The sequence below is a fragment of the Coregonus clupeaformis genome, chromosome 4 (genome assembly GCF_020615455.1).
Source record: "Coregonus clupeaformis isolate EN_2021a chromosome 4, ASM2061545v1, whole genome shotgun sequence".
NCBI lineage: Eukaryota > Metazoa > Chordata > Actinopteri > Salmoniformes > Salmonidae > Coregonus > Coregonus clupeaformis.
Window position 1 is genome coordinate 17294464 of NC_059195.1, and position 18845 is coordinate 17313308.

General features: G+C 47.7%; 1 protein-coding gene across 1 annotated transcript in view; it reads left to right on the forward strand.

The window, feature by feature from the left end:
• lrp2a (low density lipoprotein receptor-related protein 2a) overlaps window positions 1-18845 on the forward strand; it is a 76898-nt gene that overhangs the window by 33291 nt on the left and 24762 nt on the right. The window contains exons 30-44 of the mRNA XM_041865108.2: window positions 5457-5634; window positions 5883-6011; window positions 6766-6932; window positions 7028-7171; window positions 7355-7464; window positions 7972-8149; window positions 8445-8658; window positions 9352-9591; window positions 9805-9993; window positions 11082-12002; window positions 12138-12303; window positions 12472-12630; window positions 16990-17279; window positions 17501-17701; window positions 18219-18461. Of these exons, the coding sequence (XP_041721042.2) occupies window positions 5457-5634; window positions 5883-6011; window positions 6766-6932; window positions 7028-7171; window positions 7355-7464; window positions 7972-8149; window positions 8445-8658; window positions 9352-9591; window positions 9805-9993; window positions 11082-12002; window positions 12138-12303; window positions 12472-12630; window positions 16990-17279; window positions 17501-17701; window positions 18219-18461 (3529 nt within the window). The remainder of the gene's footprint in view (window positions 1-5456; window positions 5635-5882; window positions 6012-6765; window positions 6933-7027; window positions 7172-7354; window positions 7465-7971; window positions 8150-8444; window positions 8659-9351; window positions 9592-9804; window positions 9994-11081; window positions 12003-12137; window positions 12304-12471; window positions 12631-16989; window positions 17280-17500; window positions 17702-18218; window positions 18462-18845) is intronic.

Consider the following 18845-nt stretch of genomic DNA (forward strand, 5'->3'; position numbering starts at 1 on the left):
ACGGTGGAACAAAGCAGGAGACACATAGCCAGGACTCAATAACCAAGTGAGAAACAAGGGGAAAACACACAGCTAAAATACACAAGGGGAAACAAGGCACAGGTGACCTGGATCAAACTAATTAGGACACACGAGGAAGAACTAAGGCAGAGGGGGAACACAGATGACCTCTAGAGGCCCGGAGACAAACAGGAGGCAGGAAGCTGACAGGACCCCCTCCTCTAGGAACGACTCCTGACGTTCCTTCCAGAACACCCCGGCCCCAGGGTGCGAAAATCTCGGATCAAACCTGGGTCCAGGATGTCCCTGGCTGGAACCCAGGAGCGCTCCTCTGGCCCGTAGCCCTCCCAGTCCACCAGATACTGCAGAGAGTTCTGGACCCTCCGGGGAGTCCAGTATCCGGCGGACTGTGTAGGCTGGCTGGCCGTCAATGATCCTGGGAGGTGGCGGGGGTCTGCGTGGGGGGCAAAAGGAGAAGACAAGACAGGTTTAAGGAGTGAAACATGGAAAGTGGGGTTAACTCTAAGGGAGCGAGGCAGAACCAAACGATACGAAACAGGGTTAACCTTTCTAGCAATGCGGAAAGGGCCGATGTATCTCTGGGAAAGCTTCCTGGATTCGACCCGGAGGGGCAGGTTCTTAGTGGCCAACCAAACTCTTTGACCAGCTCGGAAACTAGGGGCCGTCCGGCGGTGTCGATTAGCCTGACTTTGGTATCTCTGGGAGGTCCGAAGGAGGATACACCTGGCCTTCTTCCAGGTCCGCCTACAGCGTTGGACAAAGCGCTGGGCCGAGGGAACACCAACTTGCGCCTCTTCCTCTGGAAATAATGGAGGGTTGTAACCGAACTGGCATTCGAAGGGGACAATCCGGTGGCTGAAGACTGGAGGGTGTTGTGGGCATATTCAGCCCAAATGATATAGGTGGCCCAAGACGTGGGATTACTGGCCGCCATACACCGCAGGGTGGTCTCCAGATCCTGATTAATCCGTTCCGTTTGGCCATTAGACTCTGGATGGAACCCCGACGATAGGCTGGCTGTGGCCCCAATAAGCCTGCAGAAGGCCCCCCAAAACCGGGACGAGAATTGGGGACCTCGGTCAGAGACCACGTCCAGGGGAATGCCAAATATCCGGAAGACATGGTTCATGAGGAGCTCAGCAGTCTCCTTAGCCGAGGGCAGCTTGGGCAGGGGAATAAACCGGGCAGCCTTAGAGAACCGGTCAACGATCACTAGGATGACGGTGTTGCCCTGGGATGGAGGAAGTCCCGTAACAAAGTCCAGAGAAAGGTGTGACCATGGCCTTCGAGGAATAGGTAAGGGATGGAGCAGTCCCTGGGGGTCGCTGGCGTGCCGACTTTCCCTGGTTGCACACCGGGCAGGCCTCAACATAGACCTGCACGTCCTTCCTGATGGACGGCCACCAAAACCGCCCGTCGGAGGAATTCCAGTGTGCGAGCACTGCCTGGATGGCATGTCAAGGGCGACTCATGACCCCACTGCAAGACGCGGGCCCGAACAGAGAGAGGAACGTACAGGCGACCGGGCAGGACCACCGCCCGGATCGGGCTCCTGGACAAGGGCTCTCGTACCCCTCTTTCTAGTTCCCACTGAAGAGGTGCGACGATCCTAGACCTCGGAATAATCGATGCCAAGGGCTTCTCTTGTACCTCGGGAGAATAGGCTCGAGACAGGGCATCCGGCTTGACGTTCTTGGTGCCAGGTCGGTAAGACAGGAGGAACTGGAATCGATTAAAGAAAAGGGACCATCGTGCTTGCCGAGGGTTCATCCGCTTAGCCTGTTGGAGATATTCCAGGTTCTTGTGGTCTGTGAGAACCTGGAACGGGTGCTGAGCCCCTCAAGCCAATGGCGCCACTCTTCCAAGGCCAGTTTTACTGCAAGTAACTCTAGATCCCCCACGTGGTAGTTGCGCTCGGCCTCAGACAGGCGGCGAGACATGAAGGCACAAGGGGTGTAATCTCCCATCCTCACCCCTCTGTGACAGGACGGCTCCCACCCCCACCTCTGAGGCGTCCACCTCCACCACGAAAGGTCTTTCTGGGTCAGGAGTCACCAGAATCGGAGCAGACGTGAAGCGGCGCTTGAGATCCTCGAAGGCCCCTGCTGCTTCCCGGACCCCAGTGAATCTTGGTCCCTCCTCCCTTGGTAAGCGTCGTCAAGGGGGCTACCACCGAGCTGAAATTCTTGATGAACTTCCGATAGAAGTTAGAAAAGCCAATGAACCGTTGAACCTCCTTGACCGTGGCAGGTGTGGGCCAGCTGCGGACCGCTTCGACCTTCTTGGGATCCATCTCTAGGTGCCCGGGAGTGACAATAAACCCGAGAAACTGAGTCTGAGAAACATGAAATTCACACTTCTCAGGTTTAACGTAGAGGTGATTGTCCAGGAGCCTCTGGAGAACCCGGCTAACATGCCCCTCATGCTCCTTCAGTGACCTCGAGAAGATGAGGATATCGTCCAGGTACACGAAGACGAACAGATTAAGCATATCCCGGAGAACATCATTAATCAGGGCTTGGAATACTGCGGGGGCATTGGTGAGCCCGAACGGCATCACCCGATATTCATAGTGCCCCGTGGGCGTGTTGAACGCCGTCTTCCATTCGTCACCTTGCCGGATCCGCACGAGATGGTAAGCATTGCGGAGATCCAGTTTAGTAAAAATGGAAGCCCCTTGAAGCAGCTCAAAAGCAGTGGCCATGAGAGGAAGAGGGTATCGATTCCGAACCGTGATCTTGTTGAGTCCCCGGTAATCAATACAAGGCCTAAGGCCCCCGTCCTTCTTTTCAACAAAAAAGAAGCCCGCCCCAGCCGGGGAAGTAGAGGCATGGATGAGGCCAGCTGCCAAGGACTCCTTAATGTAGGTGTCCATAGCGGCGTGCTCGGGGGAGGACAAGGAAAAGATCCGACCTCTAGGAGGGCAGCACCCAGGGAGTAGATCAATGGCACAGTCATACGTGCGATGAGGCGGTAAGGAAGTAGCCCGGGCCTTGCTGAACACAGCCTTGAACCGATGGTAAACACTGGGGACTAGGGAGACGTCAACAGACTCTTGAAACTGGGTACTAGGGGCTGAGGAACTCTGAAGCATACAGGTGAGTTGGCAAGTGGGACCCCAGCTTAGAATGGTGCCAGTAGACCAGTCGATCTGGGGATTATGTCTGCATAGCCAAGGGTGACCCAGGATTATAGGATACTCGGGAGAGTCAATGAGATAGAAGGTTTCCTCCTGCTGGTGTTGAGAGATGGTAAGTCGCAAGGACTGAGTCGCCTCTGTAACCTTTCCTGGTTCCAGAGGTCTGCCATCTAAGGCTGTAACTGCCTGGGGATGAGGAAGTAGTTGGGTAGGGATCTTAAGTTCCTTAGCCAAGGTTACATCCAGGAAATCACCTGCGGCACCGGAATCGATCATAGCCTGGACCCGATGCTGGTGGCCCTCCCAGGACAGAGTGGCTGGAATAGCCAGGACAGCGTTAGTAGGAGGAGCTCTAATTCTCCCCATCACAGCCCTCCTGTAGCTGGGCGGGGACTGGCGTTTCCCGAAAGCTCGGGGGCAAGTGGAGCGGAAGTGGCCGGCAACCCCGCAGTAGAGGCACCGACGCTCCCTCATGCGACGTTCCCCTTTCGTTGGGAGAAAGCCTGGAACGGCCTAACTGCATGCTCTCCGGGGAATCCTGGAGCAGTTCAGGAGCCGGGGAAGCTCTGAATGACGGAGTCCAAACAGGAGAAACAGAGCTGCTCCGAGGAACTTGGGACTGAGACACCTGGCGGCGAGCCGTTCTCCGCTCTCTTAGACGATTGTCCAGGCGGATGGCCAAGGCTATGAGGGACTCGAGATCTCCAGCTGGTTCTCGGGTGGCTAACTCATCTTGAAGGGGCTCAGATAACCCTCCCTGAAAGCAGACCCTCAGCGCTTCATCATTCCATCCGCTCCTTGCTGCTATGGTCCGAAAATCAATGGCGAAATCTGCCGTGCTTCGGGGGCCCTGACGGAGAGACAGTAGGCGCTTGGAAGCCTCCCGCCAACTGACAGGATGATCGAACACCCGCTTGAACTCTTCTACAAATGCAGCGTGGGAGTCACAACAGGCCTCCTGGGACTGCCACACCGCAGAGGCCCAGGCGAGCGCCTTGTCTGAAAGAAGGGTAATGATGTAGGCAATCTTGGAACGGTCTGTGGGAAAACTTGAGGGTTGGAGCTCGAAGGTGAGGGAGCATTGGGTGAGGAAACCCTGGCAAGAGCTTGGATCCCCAGAAAAGGGCTTGGGAGGTGGTAGTCGGGGCTCCGCCAACCGAGAAGGCCTGTCGTCACTGGGAGGTGACCTGGGGGAAGGGAGAGGACCAAGGAGGCGTTCAAAGAGCTGGTGAAGGGAACTCATCATTTCGGCCAGGAGTTGAGAATGTCTAGCCATCAGCTCCTCTTGTCGGCTGAGAACGGCTTCATGGCGCTGGAAAGAAGCCTCATGTCGAGTGATCACCGCCAACAGGTCCTGGGAACTGAGTGTTTCTGGGTCCATGATGACTTGGTTATTCTGTCACAAGCTGGGCTTGAACTCCGGTCTCAGATGTGGAGAGCTGGGGGGTAATACCCTTAGCCACAGAGGAGGTGTAGTAGGACCCAAATGAAACACCCAAGGCAATACTCCAGGCAAGTAGATTTAATGTAAAAACAAAAGTTCTTAGCACTTCAAAAATAGTCCAACAAAAGTTCTTCTCAGAAAGAGGTATACTAACAAAACAGGAGGCAAAACAAAATAACTCCACGAGGGGAGAAAAACAAACCAAAGATAACTTAGAAAACCTTACTTGGAAAGACACGGTGGAACAAAGCAGGAGACACATAGCCAGGACTCAATAACCAAGTGAGAAACAAGGGGAAAACACACAGCTAAAATACACAAGGGGAAACAAGGCACAGGTGACCTGGATCAAACTAATTAGGACACACGAGGAAGAACTAAGGCAGAGGGGAACACAGATGACCTCTAGAGGCCCGGAGACAAACAGGAGGCAGGAAGCTGACAGGGGGTGATTACTTTTTCACATGGGGCATTGGTTTTGCATTACTTTAGTTAATAAATAAATGAAATATGTATAACATCTTTGTGTTATTTGTTCACTCAGGATCCCTTTTATATAATATTAGGTTTCGGTTGAAGAGCTGATAACATTCAGTGTCAAAAATATGCAAAAATGCAGAAAATCTGATGGCGCAAATACTTTTTCACACTTTTTAACTCAGTCAAATCTTTGAAATTGTTGCATGTTGCGTTTATATTTTTGTTCCTTGTAGATGTTATTAATATAGTTTTTTAAGCTAAGAGAACATTACATACATAATATCATTTAAATTCAAATTTGCCTATTTACCCTTTGTGTGGAATAATATCAATAAAATGCACTTCTTGTCTTTTGCTGCTCTCAATAAAAAGGTACTGCAACATCCCCACGCAATTACCATTTTTGAGGATTTTGTGTATTGGACCGACAGATACATCAACCGCGTTATCCGAGCTCATAAGTGGCACGGGGAGAACCAGACAGTGATGCTCTACAACCTTCCTCAGCCCATGGGCCTGGTGGCAGTACACCTGTCCAGGCAGCCTGCAGGTAGGACAGGGACTCAGAACTGCCCCCCCCAGAACTTTGCACTGCCCCCCCCCCAGAACATTCTAGGACATACAGTAGTATATGGTAGGCCAACTGAAAACACATATTTGGCATGGTGATATCATAAGCTAGTATTGCCACAGTACAGTATTGACATTGTATTTGAAATGACATTTTAGAATGAAACCAGAGGTGACTGAACACTGTTGACTTTTTTTTCTTGTGTGTGTTATTGGACCTGTGTGCAGGTGAAAACCACTGCTTTAGCAGCCCCTGTTCTCATATCTGTCTGCTGTCGGCCGTGGGGCCCAGCTTCTACTCCTGTGCCTGCCCGTCAGGCTGGACCCTGGCTGCAGACCAAATCACCTGTGCCAGAGGTAGGCTCCATGCCAACCTGAGGGAAACACTCATCACTCACAGTTTGATTAAAAAGGAAGTGAGGTCAGATGGAACAGATAGATTGTAACATTCATAACTCATAAAGATTTTATTAATGGAGTAGGAATTGCTGTAAATCCTTCTCAAACCTACAAACAGTGCTGCTCTTTGCAAATATATTTTAAGGGGGCCTATCTAGCTCTCAGTTGGTAAAATTAGAAATCTAGAGCGCCGGACTCATATTTTAAAGGCTAGGGACTTGTCAACAGTATCCCATTTAAATTCTGTTGTAAAATCCCTTTCCAGAAGTAAATATTTAGGATCATAAAAGTGTGGCTAAGGTTTCAATAAGACAAGGGACCTTTAATGTGAAGTCCAGAGAGTCCTCTTTAGGTCAACAGCTTAACCCATCTCAGGTTGCAGTGCTTCAGCTTTTTCTAGCCGTGCAGAACGCATTCTCCCCTGAGAGGTGAATTACCCAAGAATGAAAATGCCCCCGAGCTATCCATTGATTATAATCTCTGATGACAAAGCAAATCAGACTGTGGAACAAACTTTCACCAGCCCGTCGGAACCCCCTCCTCTTTCAACCTTCTTTCAACATTAAGAGGTCATAGGAAGATAGTATGGTGATACCACATTGTGGTATTTTTCCTGTTTTAAAAACGAAAATCAGTGCCCAGTAGGCTATAGACATGTCCATTTGGAGCCATCATGTCTTGTTTGGTGATGAATACTTATGTTTTCCTGTAGTTGAGGATCCTTTCTTGGTGGTGGTGAGAGACAGTGTCATATACGGCATTTCCTTGAACCCGGATGACAAGAGCAACGATGCCATGGTGCCTGTTGCTGGACTTCAGAATGGATACGATGTGGACTTTGACAACACTGAGCAGACCATCTATTGGGTGGAGCACCCGGTAAGTGTTTGCACTGTCCACACAAACAGAGACCTAAAGTGATACTACTCTACTGTCCCTAGGCTCTGACAAACCCTGTCCCTTCTCCTCTGTAGGGTGAGATCCACAGGGTGAAGTCAGACGGTACCAACAGGACAGAGTTTGCCCCGGCAGCCATCCTGGGTTCCCCTGTGGGCCTGGCACTGGACTGGATAACAGAGAACCTGTACTACACCAACCCAGCCACCCAGTCTATTGAGGTGAGCTGAAACATCCATACTGTCTATGCTCCTGTAGAAAACAACGCAGTTATTTCGGAAAATGAATGGTACTGACAGTGATCATCGTATTTATTTAGAAAATAAAGTAGTTATCTTAGTTGGTTTCCCTCTATCAGGGGTATATCTGATACAGTATGTGCGTGCGTTTGTGTGTTTTGTCAGGTTTTGAGGCTGAGAGGGGAGATGCAGTACAGAAAGACTCTAATAACCAATAATGGCTCCCCGACTGGCGCAGGCACTCCGGTTGGCATCGCTGTGGACCCGGCACGTGGGTAAGCCCCATTTTAACACTGCTCTGGCACGGCTGCTCATCCCCACAGTCACTGAGCCCTATCTGCCTGCCTGCCATCTGCTCCATCCCCAGAGAGAGACTTACCATTGTTACTGTACACCACACAACACAATGCACTCCAACAAGCCAACACCAGGGAATATGTACACCTATCACCTATTCATTGTTAGCATATCAAATGTGTAATGACATAATAAAAAAAATATATGCACATCCAATTTATCAGCTGCAGGACAGAAGAACGTATCAAAGAAAAGGGAATGTCCGCAACTCTGGTAATCAGAAGCACAAACAGTTGGATCGAAACGTTTTGTGCGTCTCATTATATCACCATGGGAGCATACCTTTATTCTTTAATGACATAATTGAGTCATACATTTCTCACTTAATCTCACACATGGACTTTGATTGAATCTGTTGTAGATGTTCTCATATGAGGTGATTGAGATGCTGAGGGGCTGTATTCATAGCTGTGTCTCTCTGTTAGGAAACTGTACTGGACAGACCAGGGCACAGAGAGTGGCATCCCTGCCAAGGTAGCGGCTGCAGACATGGACGGTTCCAACCCTGTCACCCTGTTCACCAACAACCTGGATCAGGTGGAGTTCATCACTGTGGACATTGGAGAGAACAAGCTGTACTGGGCTGTCACAGGCGCTGGAATGGTGGGTCCTCATCACTCCCTCAACCGCTATGCCTGTGTCTCAAATGCCACCCTATTCCCTATATAGTACACTACTTTTGACAAGGGCCCATAGGGTTCATGACCAGGAGCCATACGGCTCTGGTCAATTAAAGTGCACTATGTAGGGAATAGGGTGCCCTATGGTCCCTATGATTCATATGTGTCTGACTCTAACAACATACCCTTATGTAGTCCACCTCAATGCTTATTTTACATATATTTTACATGTTAAATCTGGTATTAATGGCAGTCTTGATGTTATTAAAACCCCACAGATTGAGCGTGGCGACCCAGACGGGACCAATCGCATCACTATAGTGACAGGCTTGTCCCATCCCTGGGGCGTTGCTGTTCATGAGAGCTTCCTGTACTTCACTGACCGGGACTTTGAGGTGATAGAGCGCGTGGACAAGGCCACCGGGGCTAACAAGGTGGTGCTGCGGGACAATGTGTCTGGACTGAGAGTACTGAAGGTGCACTACAGGGAGAGTGAGTATCTGAGCAACCTTATGGTACACAGCCAAGAAAATATGAACCGCACTCCATTGCGGTGGTTTGAGACCGAAGCATTGGTTCAATAAGATCCATTAACTTGTTGGAAGCGTCAAGATTACCAGTGTATTGGAGTTTTCTTTTTATTGTGTTGAGTGTTTAATCAGTATGCATACATACATATTTAGTCTGTTATGATTTTTGTGGTAAAGATATAGCATTGCTGAATAATGGCATTGCTTCAGCCTTTTTGAAAGCTGTTGGGTAATTACTAGGGAGATGGAGTGGAGTATTAGTTGACCAGTTCCTCTTCCCTTATTAGGAACACTGGTCATTGTGTACGGAACAAGCAGTGTTGCTTTGTCCCCTGAAACAGAGCAGATACTGTAAGTGACATGGTTTCTGGGAATAGAACAAGCCTTGAGCCTGATTTGGCAACAATGTATCAAAATGGTGTTGGCATCAGATTATTCCAATGATGACTCAGAATTGAGGCACAGGTTATTTTCAGTTCCAGTAATGTCATTTGTAATAGTTTCGTCTCATTTTGAAAAGTTCCTGACGTCGCGCTTGTTGTCCATGACCTAGAAGTTGTTTCGGAATTCTTAATAAATGTCTAGTTCTATTTGGGCAGACTCCTGTTGTATATGAATGATGTCCTAATCCACCATGTGGTCTTTGCCTCTGAAGCCTCGGCTGGTACCTCCAACGGCTGCAGCAACAACATGGGGGTGTGTGAGCACCTGTGTCTACCCCGGCCCGGAGGCCTGTATACCTGTGCCTGTGCTACGGGCTTCAAGCTGAGCGCTGACAACAGAACCTGTGCTTCATACCAGTCCTACGTGGTCATCTCCATGCTGTCTGCCCTCAAAGGCTTCAGTCTGGAGGGAGCTGACCACTCTGAGGCCATGGTCCCAGTGGCTGGGAGAGGTGGGTGTTGTTCAGATATAAAACTCCTGCTGCAGGGCATTATAACTCTTTATGTCATGCATTTGTAGGCTTTATGGATGCTTTATGAATGCTACACCATACCAAGGAAATAATACTTTGTTTGGTTTCAGACAATATACTCTGATGTGACAGAGTGACGTTGAAGCAACCACCCAAGTGTTTGTGTCTTACCTCTCTGGTTGTGTCGTGCAGGCCGCAATGCTCTGCATGTGGACGTCCACATGTCCTCTGGGTTCCTCTACTGGTGTGACTTCAGCAGCACCGTGACATCTCAGAATGGGATCCGCCGGATCAAGCCTGACGGAGCAGGGTTCCACAGTGTGGTCACATCTGGAATCGGACGCAACGGGATACGAGGTATCGCCGTGGACTGGGCTGCAGGTAGGCATGTTCCGAGAGCTCAAATGAAAGGTGTTTAAATGATGCCAGCAGTACAAGGGCCCTATAAAATCTGTTTTCTTTTTTGCCTGATTCTTAGTTTTTTCCCAAATTGCTTTTTCTCCATTTTGTTTTTCCAGGTATCAGTTTTTCCCCCCAAAAAATGGGGGGGTGCTTTTGCTAAAAAATCACACTTTGTTAATAGAAAAACAGCAAAATTGGATGTTTGAAGTCCACAACAATCCTTAAACCACATCAGGAGACCACCTTTGATGTCTGGGTAATATCTAAGACATTTAGAATATTCGGTGTAGTTACCCTTTAATTAAACTGTGCACCAGCCAGAGACCATTGTTTTGTAGTTGATTTCCTGCTAAATTCAAGACATTTTTTTTATATTGTTGAATTCCGTTTTACGCAACTCTGATTTTATAGAGCTAGATAGAGGACTCATCTTTATATCTGGGCCATTATAGCGTCTGTTGCAGCACGGGCAGTGCCGTTGAGGCTACAATCCATAGGAACCCCCGCCCAGTTGACTACTTTGACTACTTTAAAATGGCGGAAGCATTGTGGAAGCCCACAATGGCACTGCCCATGCTAAAACTGCCTTTTGGCCACTAGAGGCTTCTATCATTCTCTATGGGCCCTACAGCAGGTAGAGGAAGTAAAGGTCAGCCAGCAGTAGGTATCCATGGATACAGCGTAAGAGGCTTCAACACAGGGCCTGACTCCAGAGAGCAGGCTGGCCTATACAACAGTCAGTTGACTGGAAATAAATTAGTATATCTGACAGGAGAATGCTACTTATCTTGGGACTATGGCCAATAAGGATTTAAATGATGGTTATACTAAAGAAATGCCGGTTTCCCGGACCCAGACTATATATAAGCCTATTTCTGCTTTTGGTGTCCAGAAATAGGCTTAATCTGGGTGTGGGAAACCAGCTCCTGGTGACTATGCAAATTAGCAGGCTTACCCTGTCCTTACGCAACCACTCAATAAGACCTACATGACCAGAGGCTTTTCCTAGATCATCTAATCTCCATTACCCTTTCACTTATATATGTCAACTTGGCTGTGCTTTTCAGGGAACCTCTATTTCACGAATGCTTTCCTGACGGAGACCTATGTGGAGGTTCTGCGCTTGAACACCACTTTCCGACGTGTGCTGTTGAAGACTCAAGTGGACATGCCACGCCACATCGTGGTGGACCCTAAAAACAGATACCTGTTCTGGGCAGATTACGGACAGAACCCCAAGATTGAGAGAGCTCTGCTGGATGGGACCAACCGCACTGTGCTGGTGTCGTCTGGGATTATAACCCCGCGAGGTCTGGCTTTGGACTACCAGACTGGATATGTCTACTGGGTGGATGACTCTCTGGATATGATAGCCCGGGTCAACCCTCAGGGGGGTGAGACAGAGGTAGTCCGGTATGGGAGTCGCTACCCGACTCCCTATGGCATCACTGTGTTTGAGACTAGCATCATCTGGGTGGACAGGAACCTGAAGAAGGTGTTCCAGGCCAGTAAGGAGCCCGGCAGTACAGAGCAGCCTGCTGTGATCAGAGACAACATCAACATGCTGAGAGACGTGACCATTTACGACCAGCGCACCCAGCCCAGCTCGGCCCAACAGCTCAACAACAACCCCTGCCTGGAGACTAATGGAGGCTGTGCCCACTTCTGCTTCGCCCTCCCTGGGAGCCAGACCAAGAAGTGTGGCTGTGCCTTTGGCAACCTGGGGGCAGACAACGAGGGCTGTGTGGTGTCGCGGGATGACTACCTCATCTATACAACAGAGAGCACGGTGCGGAGCCTGCGTCTGGACACGGACGACCACGGACTGCCCTTCCCTGTGGTCAATGTGCCCGGCACCTCCGTGGCCCTGGACTTTGACCGCACAGACAATAGGATCTACTTCACCCAGAGCTCAGGGGCTGGGAGCAGCAAGATTAGCTTCATCAGTCTGTCCTCTCCTACCTTACCTCCAGTAGTGGTGGCTTCAGGTAAGACACTTAACAACTAGATTTGTTCTGTTATGTTACAAAATCATACTGTAATTATCTGGTTTCACCTTTTTTGGGCTATTTGCTTATTGCAGTACTTTTCTACATTAAGTGTTGTGTTTTGTGTTTTTGCAGATCTAGGAGCTCCTGATGGTATTGCCTATGACTGGATCAATAAAAGGATTTACTACAGTGACTACATCAACCAGTCTATCAGCTCCATGGCAGTGGACGGGACTCAGAGATCCATCATCGCCCGTGTGCCCCGGCCTAGAGCCATAATGCTGGATCCTTGCAGGGGGTAAGACTGGCCAGAAATGCCAAGAATGCTAATACCGTTTCACTCCTTCTGTTATGATAGCAAGAGCTCTCACTCAGTATCTTCAATAGATATTCAGCATGTGTTGAATGTGCACTGTACCATCATTGATTAACAATGGGAAAGCTCGTCTTCTTCCATGTCACACAGATATATGTACTGGACAGACTGGGGAACGAATGCGAAGATTGAACGTGCTACTTTGGGAGGGAACTTCAGGACAGAGATTGTAAACAGTAGTCTGGTGTGGCCCAATGGACTGACCCTGGACTATGAAGAGCAGAGACTGTACTGGGCAGACGCCAGCCTGTAAGACCCTCTTATAATACTAAACTCAGCAAAAAAAGAAACGTCCTCTCACTGTCAGCTGCATTTATTTTCAGCAATGTGTAAATATTTGTATGAACATAACAAGATTCAACAACTGAGACATAAACTGAACAGGTTCCACAGACATGTGACTAACAGAAATGGAATAATGTGTCTCTGAACAAAGGGGGGGTCAAAATCAAAAGTAACAGTCAGTATCTGGTGTGGCCACCAGCTGCATTAAGTACTGCAGTGCATCTCCTCCTCATGGACTGCACCAGATTTGCCATTTCTTGCTGTGAGATGTTACCCCACTCTTCCACCAAGGCACCTGCAAGTTCCCGGACATTTCTGGGGGGAATGGCCCTAGCCCTCACCCTCCGATCCAACAGGTCCCAGACGTGCTCAATGGGATTGAGATCCGTGCTCTTCGCTGGCCATGGCAGAACACTGACATTCCTGTCTTGCAGGAAATCACACACAGAACGATCAGTATGTCTGGTGGAATTGTCATGCTGGAGGGTCATGTCAGGAAGAGCCTGCAGGAAGGGTACCACATGAGGGAGGAGGATGTCTTCCCTGTAACGCACAGCGTTGAGATTGCCTGCAATGACAACAAGCTCAGTCCGATGATGCTGTGACACACCGCCCCCAGACCATGACGGACCCTCCACCTCCAAATCGATCCCGCTCCACAGTACAGGCCTCGGTGTAACGCTCAATCCTTCGACGATAAACGCGAATCCGACCATCACCCCTGGTGAGACAAAACCGCGACTCGTCAGTGAAGAGCACTTTTTGCCAGTCCTGTCTGGTCCAGTGACAGTGGGTTTGTGCCCATAGGCGACGTTGTTGCCGGTGATGTCTGGTGAGGACCTGCCTTACAACAGGCCTACAAGCCCTCAGTCCAGCCTCTCTCAGCGAATTGCGGACAGTCTGAGCACTGATGGAGGGATTGTGCGTTCCTGGTGTAACTCTGGTAGTTATTGTTGCCATCCTGTACCTGTCCCAAAGGTGTGATGTTCAGATGTACCGATCCTGTGCAGGTGTTGTTACACGTGGTCTGCCACTGTGAGGACGATCAGCTGTCCGTCCTGTCTCCCTGTAGCGCTGTCTTAGGCTTCTCACAGTACGGACATTGCAATTTATTGCCCTGGCCACATCTGCAGTCCTCATGCTTCCTTGCAGCATGCGTAAGGCACATTCACGCAGATGAGCAGGGACCCTGGGTATCTTTCTTTTGGTGTTTTTTCAGAGTCAGTAGAAAGGCCTCTTTAGTGTCCTAAGTTTTCATAACTGTGACCTTAATTGCCTACCGTCTGTAAGCTGTTAGTGTCTTAACGACCGTTCCACAGGTGCATGTTCATTAATTGTTTATGGCTCATTGAACAAGCATGGGAAACAGTGTTTAAACCAGGGGTGTCAAACGTCCGGCCCGCATCAGGCCCGCAAACGGGTTTAATCCGGCCGGCGAGATGATTTAAAAAATAAAAAATAAAAATAAAATAATTATAATTATAATAATTTTGTAAAGTATAAAAATGCGCTGCAATTTTTCAATAAAATAAACTGCTGTTCCAATTGCGTCCACTGGATGGCGCAATAGCAATTGTGTTAAGCAAGCAAACTGTTTATACCGGGGCAGAGCAAGTAGGTCAAGCACGTGCAGCCAATGAGCTACTTTGTTTTGCCCGCGATATTTATTACGGCTTCTACTTTTAACATTATGTGCTTTGGCACCCTCATTGCCCCAATATGTCTCTGTCAAAAAAGAGAAAAGTGGACGCAGAGTGCAGAGTGTTCCAAGAAAAATGGTCATCCTATTTATGCTGAAAGAATATAACCTTCGTCGCCACTATGTGAGTCTTCATGCCGACAAATATGACAACTTTCAAGGACAGCGGAGATGAGAGAAGGTGAATGAACTGTTGGCGGGTCTGAAGAAACAGCAGTCTGTGTTTACTCACAGCCGAGACATCAGTGACGCTGCAGTGAAAGCTAGCTACCTCATTGCTAATGAAATCGCAGTGGCTTCAAAACCATTTAGTGAGGGTGAATTTGTAAAAACATGCATGATGAAGGCAGCGGAGATTGTGTGCCCTGAAAAGCGGCAGGCTTTTGCAAATATCAGCCTGACAAGAAACACAGTTGCAGACAGGATTTCCGATCTTTCAGTGGATTTGGACAGCCAGTTGAAGCAAAAAGTAAAGTCATTTATTGCGTTTTCGGTTGCAATTGATGAAAGCACGGACATTACAGATGTTGCACAACTGGCCATTTTCATCCGCGGAGTTGATGACACATTGACCGTCACCGAGGAGTTCGTGGAGTTGGTGCCGATGACAGATACAACGACAGCAGCTGATATTTTTACCGCACTTCGTCGGCGCGCTGGACAGGGTCGGAGTGGACTGGTCCCGCGCTGTCAGCCTGGCTACAGATGGTGCGCCCTCAATGATCGGGAAAAAAGCAGGCGTTGTGACAAAGTTCAGAGAGAAAGTGCAATCTGCAAATGGAGGACGTGATTTTTGGACTTTTCACTGTATTTTGCACCAGGAGGCTTTGTGTTGCAAGTCATTAAAGATGGATAACGTCATGAAGGTGGTCATCCAAACTGTTAATTTCATCCGATCCAAAAGCCTGAATCACCGTCAGTTTGACAGCCTTCTCAGAGAGAAAGACCACATCTATGGCCTGCCATACCACACTGAGGTAAGATGGTTAAGCCGAGGTGCTGTGCTGAGGCGTTTCTTTGATTTACGAGAAGAAATTGAACAGTTCATGGAAGAAAAGGGCAAACCAGTGTTAGAATTTCATTCCGCAGAATGGATGCAGGACCTTGCATTTATGGTGGATGTTACAGATCACCTGAATAACTTGAACAAACAGCTGCAAGGGCGCAACAAAGTTGTCACGCAGTATTATGACAGCATACGTTCTTTCAAGTTGAAGCTGTCATTGTGGGAGACGCAACTTGCCGGTGGTGATGCAGCTCACTTCCCCTGTCTGAAAAATGTGTGCGCAACCCAACATGTGGCAGACATGAAGCGGTTCAAAGATAAAATAACAGGACTGTTACGGGAGTTTGAGCAACGCTTTCAGATTTATGTTTATATGTTTTTATGTTGATGTGCTATTGTTTTTAATTGATTTTATTTTATTTGTATATTTAACCTATTCTTGACTCTGTGGTTCTTGCACTTGTTTGGGGAACAGGATTTCATTATTTTTATCTATATTTCTGCCTGAGAAATGACACCCTGATATAGTTCTGTGATCTGTGATATACTTCTGTGAATCACTGAGGCATTGTGTGTTTGTGTGTTCTTTGTCCTCAGAACTTTCAAATAACTTGAGGTGTTTTATGATTAATAGTGATGTTGTGCTTTTGGACACTGTCCTCAGGCTCCAGCTTTATGTTTATATGTTTTTATGTTGATGTGCTATTGTTTTTAATTGATTTTATTGTATTTGTATATTTAACCTATTCTTGACTCTGTGGTTCTTGCACTTGTTTGGGGAACAGGATTTCATTATTTTTATCTACATTTCTGCCTGAGAAATGACACCCTGATATAGTTCTGTGATATACTTCTGTGAATCACTGAGGCATTGTGTGTTTGTGTGTTCTTTGTCCTCAGAACTTTCAAATAACTTGAGGTGTTTTATGATTAATAGTGATGTTGTGCTTTTGGACACTGTCCTCAGGCTCCAGCTTTATGTTTATATGTTGATGTGCTATTGTTTTTAATTGATTTTATTTTATTTGTATATTTAACCTATTCTTGACTCTGTGGTTCTTGCACTTGTTTGGGGAACAGGATTTCATTATTTGTATCTACATTTCTGCCTGAGAAATGACACCCTGATATAGTTCTGTGATCTGTGAAACAGTTCTGTTAATCACTGAGGCATTGTGTGTTTGTGTGTTCTTTTTCTTTAGAATTTTCAAATAAACTTGACGTGTTTTATGATTAATAGTGATGTTGTGCTTGTACTATTTTGGACACACTGTCCTCAGGCTCCAGCTTTATGTTGTATGTTGATCGTATTAAAACAAAGAAAACAATCTGAAGTTGTTGTTTTTAAGTTATATATACCATGATTTTTCCAGTCCGGCCCACTTGGGAATAGATTTTCCTCCATGTGGCCCCTGAGCTAAAATGAGTTTGACACCCCTGGTTTAAACCCTTTACAATGAAGATCTGTGAAGTTATTTGGAATTTTACGAATTATCTTTGAAAGACAGGGTCCTGAAAAAGGGAAGTTTCTTTTTTTGCTGAGTTTACATTCTTCTCACAAGTCAATCGTTGTCATTTCATGTTGATGCTAATGATATGTGCTGGTTTTGGTTATCAGACAGAAGATTGAGCGCTGCTCTCTCACTGGGGCCAATCGGGAGGTCATCGTCAGCACAGCCATTTACCCATTCGCCATGACCATGTATGGCCAGTACATCTACTGGACTGACTGGAACACACGCAGTATCTACCGGGCTAACAAGCACGATGGGTCTGACCAGAGGGTGATGACCCAGAACCTTCCATCCAGGCCCATGGACGTCCATGTGCTGGCCAGCAACAAGCAGCAACAGTGCAACAGCCCATGTCAGAAGTTCAACGGAGGCTGCAGTCACATCTGTACCCCAGGTACTAGAAGTTAGGCCCTGTTTTAACCCTCAAGTTTCCTGATCAAATAGAAGCAGGCTGTAATTTCTTAGCTAAATGTCGGAGTTGGACCAAACTTCCATTGAAAATGTGATCTTCTCTAGCATCCTATTGTTTTGGTGTTGTAATGTTGTTTTGGGATGGTGTGAGTTGGGCTGTCGTACGCATCCGTCTGATGCCTGCCCCCCTGTCCCACTCTGCAGGGCCCCAGGGTGCTGAGTGTCGGTGTCCCTCAGAGGGTCGCTGGTACCTGGCCGACAACAAGCACTGTATCCCTGACAACGGGACCCGCTGCCAGGCAGGCCAGTTCACCTGTATGAATGGACGCTGTATCCGTGCTCAGTGGAAGTGTGACAATGACAACGACTGTGGGGACGGAAGCGACGAACTGGAGAGAGTCTGTGGTATGGTGCTCAGTGGCCACAAATAGTGCCTGTTTTGTTGAATCATATTTGTTTGTCTCGTCTATCTAGAAATATCTTGTAGTGGGATGATTTTGCATCTTGAATATGGTTGTGATTACAGCTAATTATGATTGATTTATCACTACACATGCTCTGTCCTTCACTCTGAACTATTCTTAACTGTCTCTAACATGCTGCCTCTAACCAGCTTTCTGTTTTCACTGCAACAACCATTTTTCAGGATCTAATAAGGATTTCCAACCTTTCGGTGTGTATGCTTGCAGTTCACTAATCTAATGTAGCTATTTAGTGATGCTTGTTTTTTTCTACTGACCCCATCCTAAACTAATGAATACATGTACTTATATCTTGCATGCAGTCCAAGTGCAAATGGCAGCAGCATTTATTGCCTTGTCAGGTAAAGCCCGCCTCCATATTGTACACCCATCCATCTTCACCTGCTCTCCCTATCCGTTGGCTAGAGCTCTGATGATGTTGTATCTGGTTTGATTGACAGCCTTCCACACCTGCGAGCCCACTGTGTTCACCTGTGGGAACGGTCGCTGTGTGCCCTACCACTACCGCTGTGACCACTACAACGACTGTGGGGACAACAGTGATGAGGTAGGCTGCCTGTTCAGGTCGTGCGACCCCAACACTGAGTTCCCCTGCAACAACGGACGCTGCATCGCCAAGGACTACATCTGCAACGGCATCAACAACTGTTATGACAACGGCACCTCGGACGAACAAAACTGCCGTAAGTCCTCAAAACAACACTTGGTTACAAATCTAAAGTAAAAAGATTAGTTCATGAAGATTAGATAAGTTTCTGTGTGGTAAGTAACTAAAATATATAGTAAAATAAATACTAAATTATAAACATGGTGGTTCGAGCCCTGAATGCTGATTGGCTGACAGCCATGGTATATCAGACCGTATACCACGGGTATGACAAAACATTTATTTTTACTGCTCTAATTACATTGGTAACCAGTTTATAATAGCAATAAGGCACCTCAGGGGTTTGTGGTAAATGGCCAATATACCACGGCTAAGGGCTGTATCCAGGCACTCCTCATTGCGTCGGGTATAAGAACAGCCCTTAGCCGTGGTATATTGGCCATATACCACACCCCCTTAG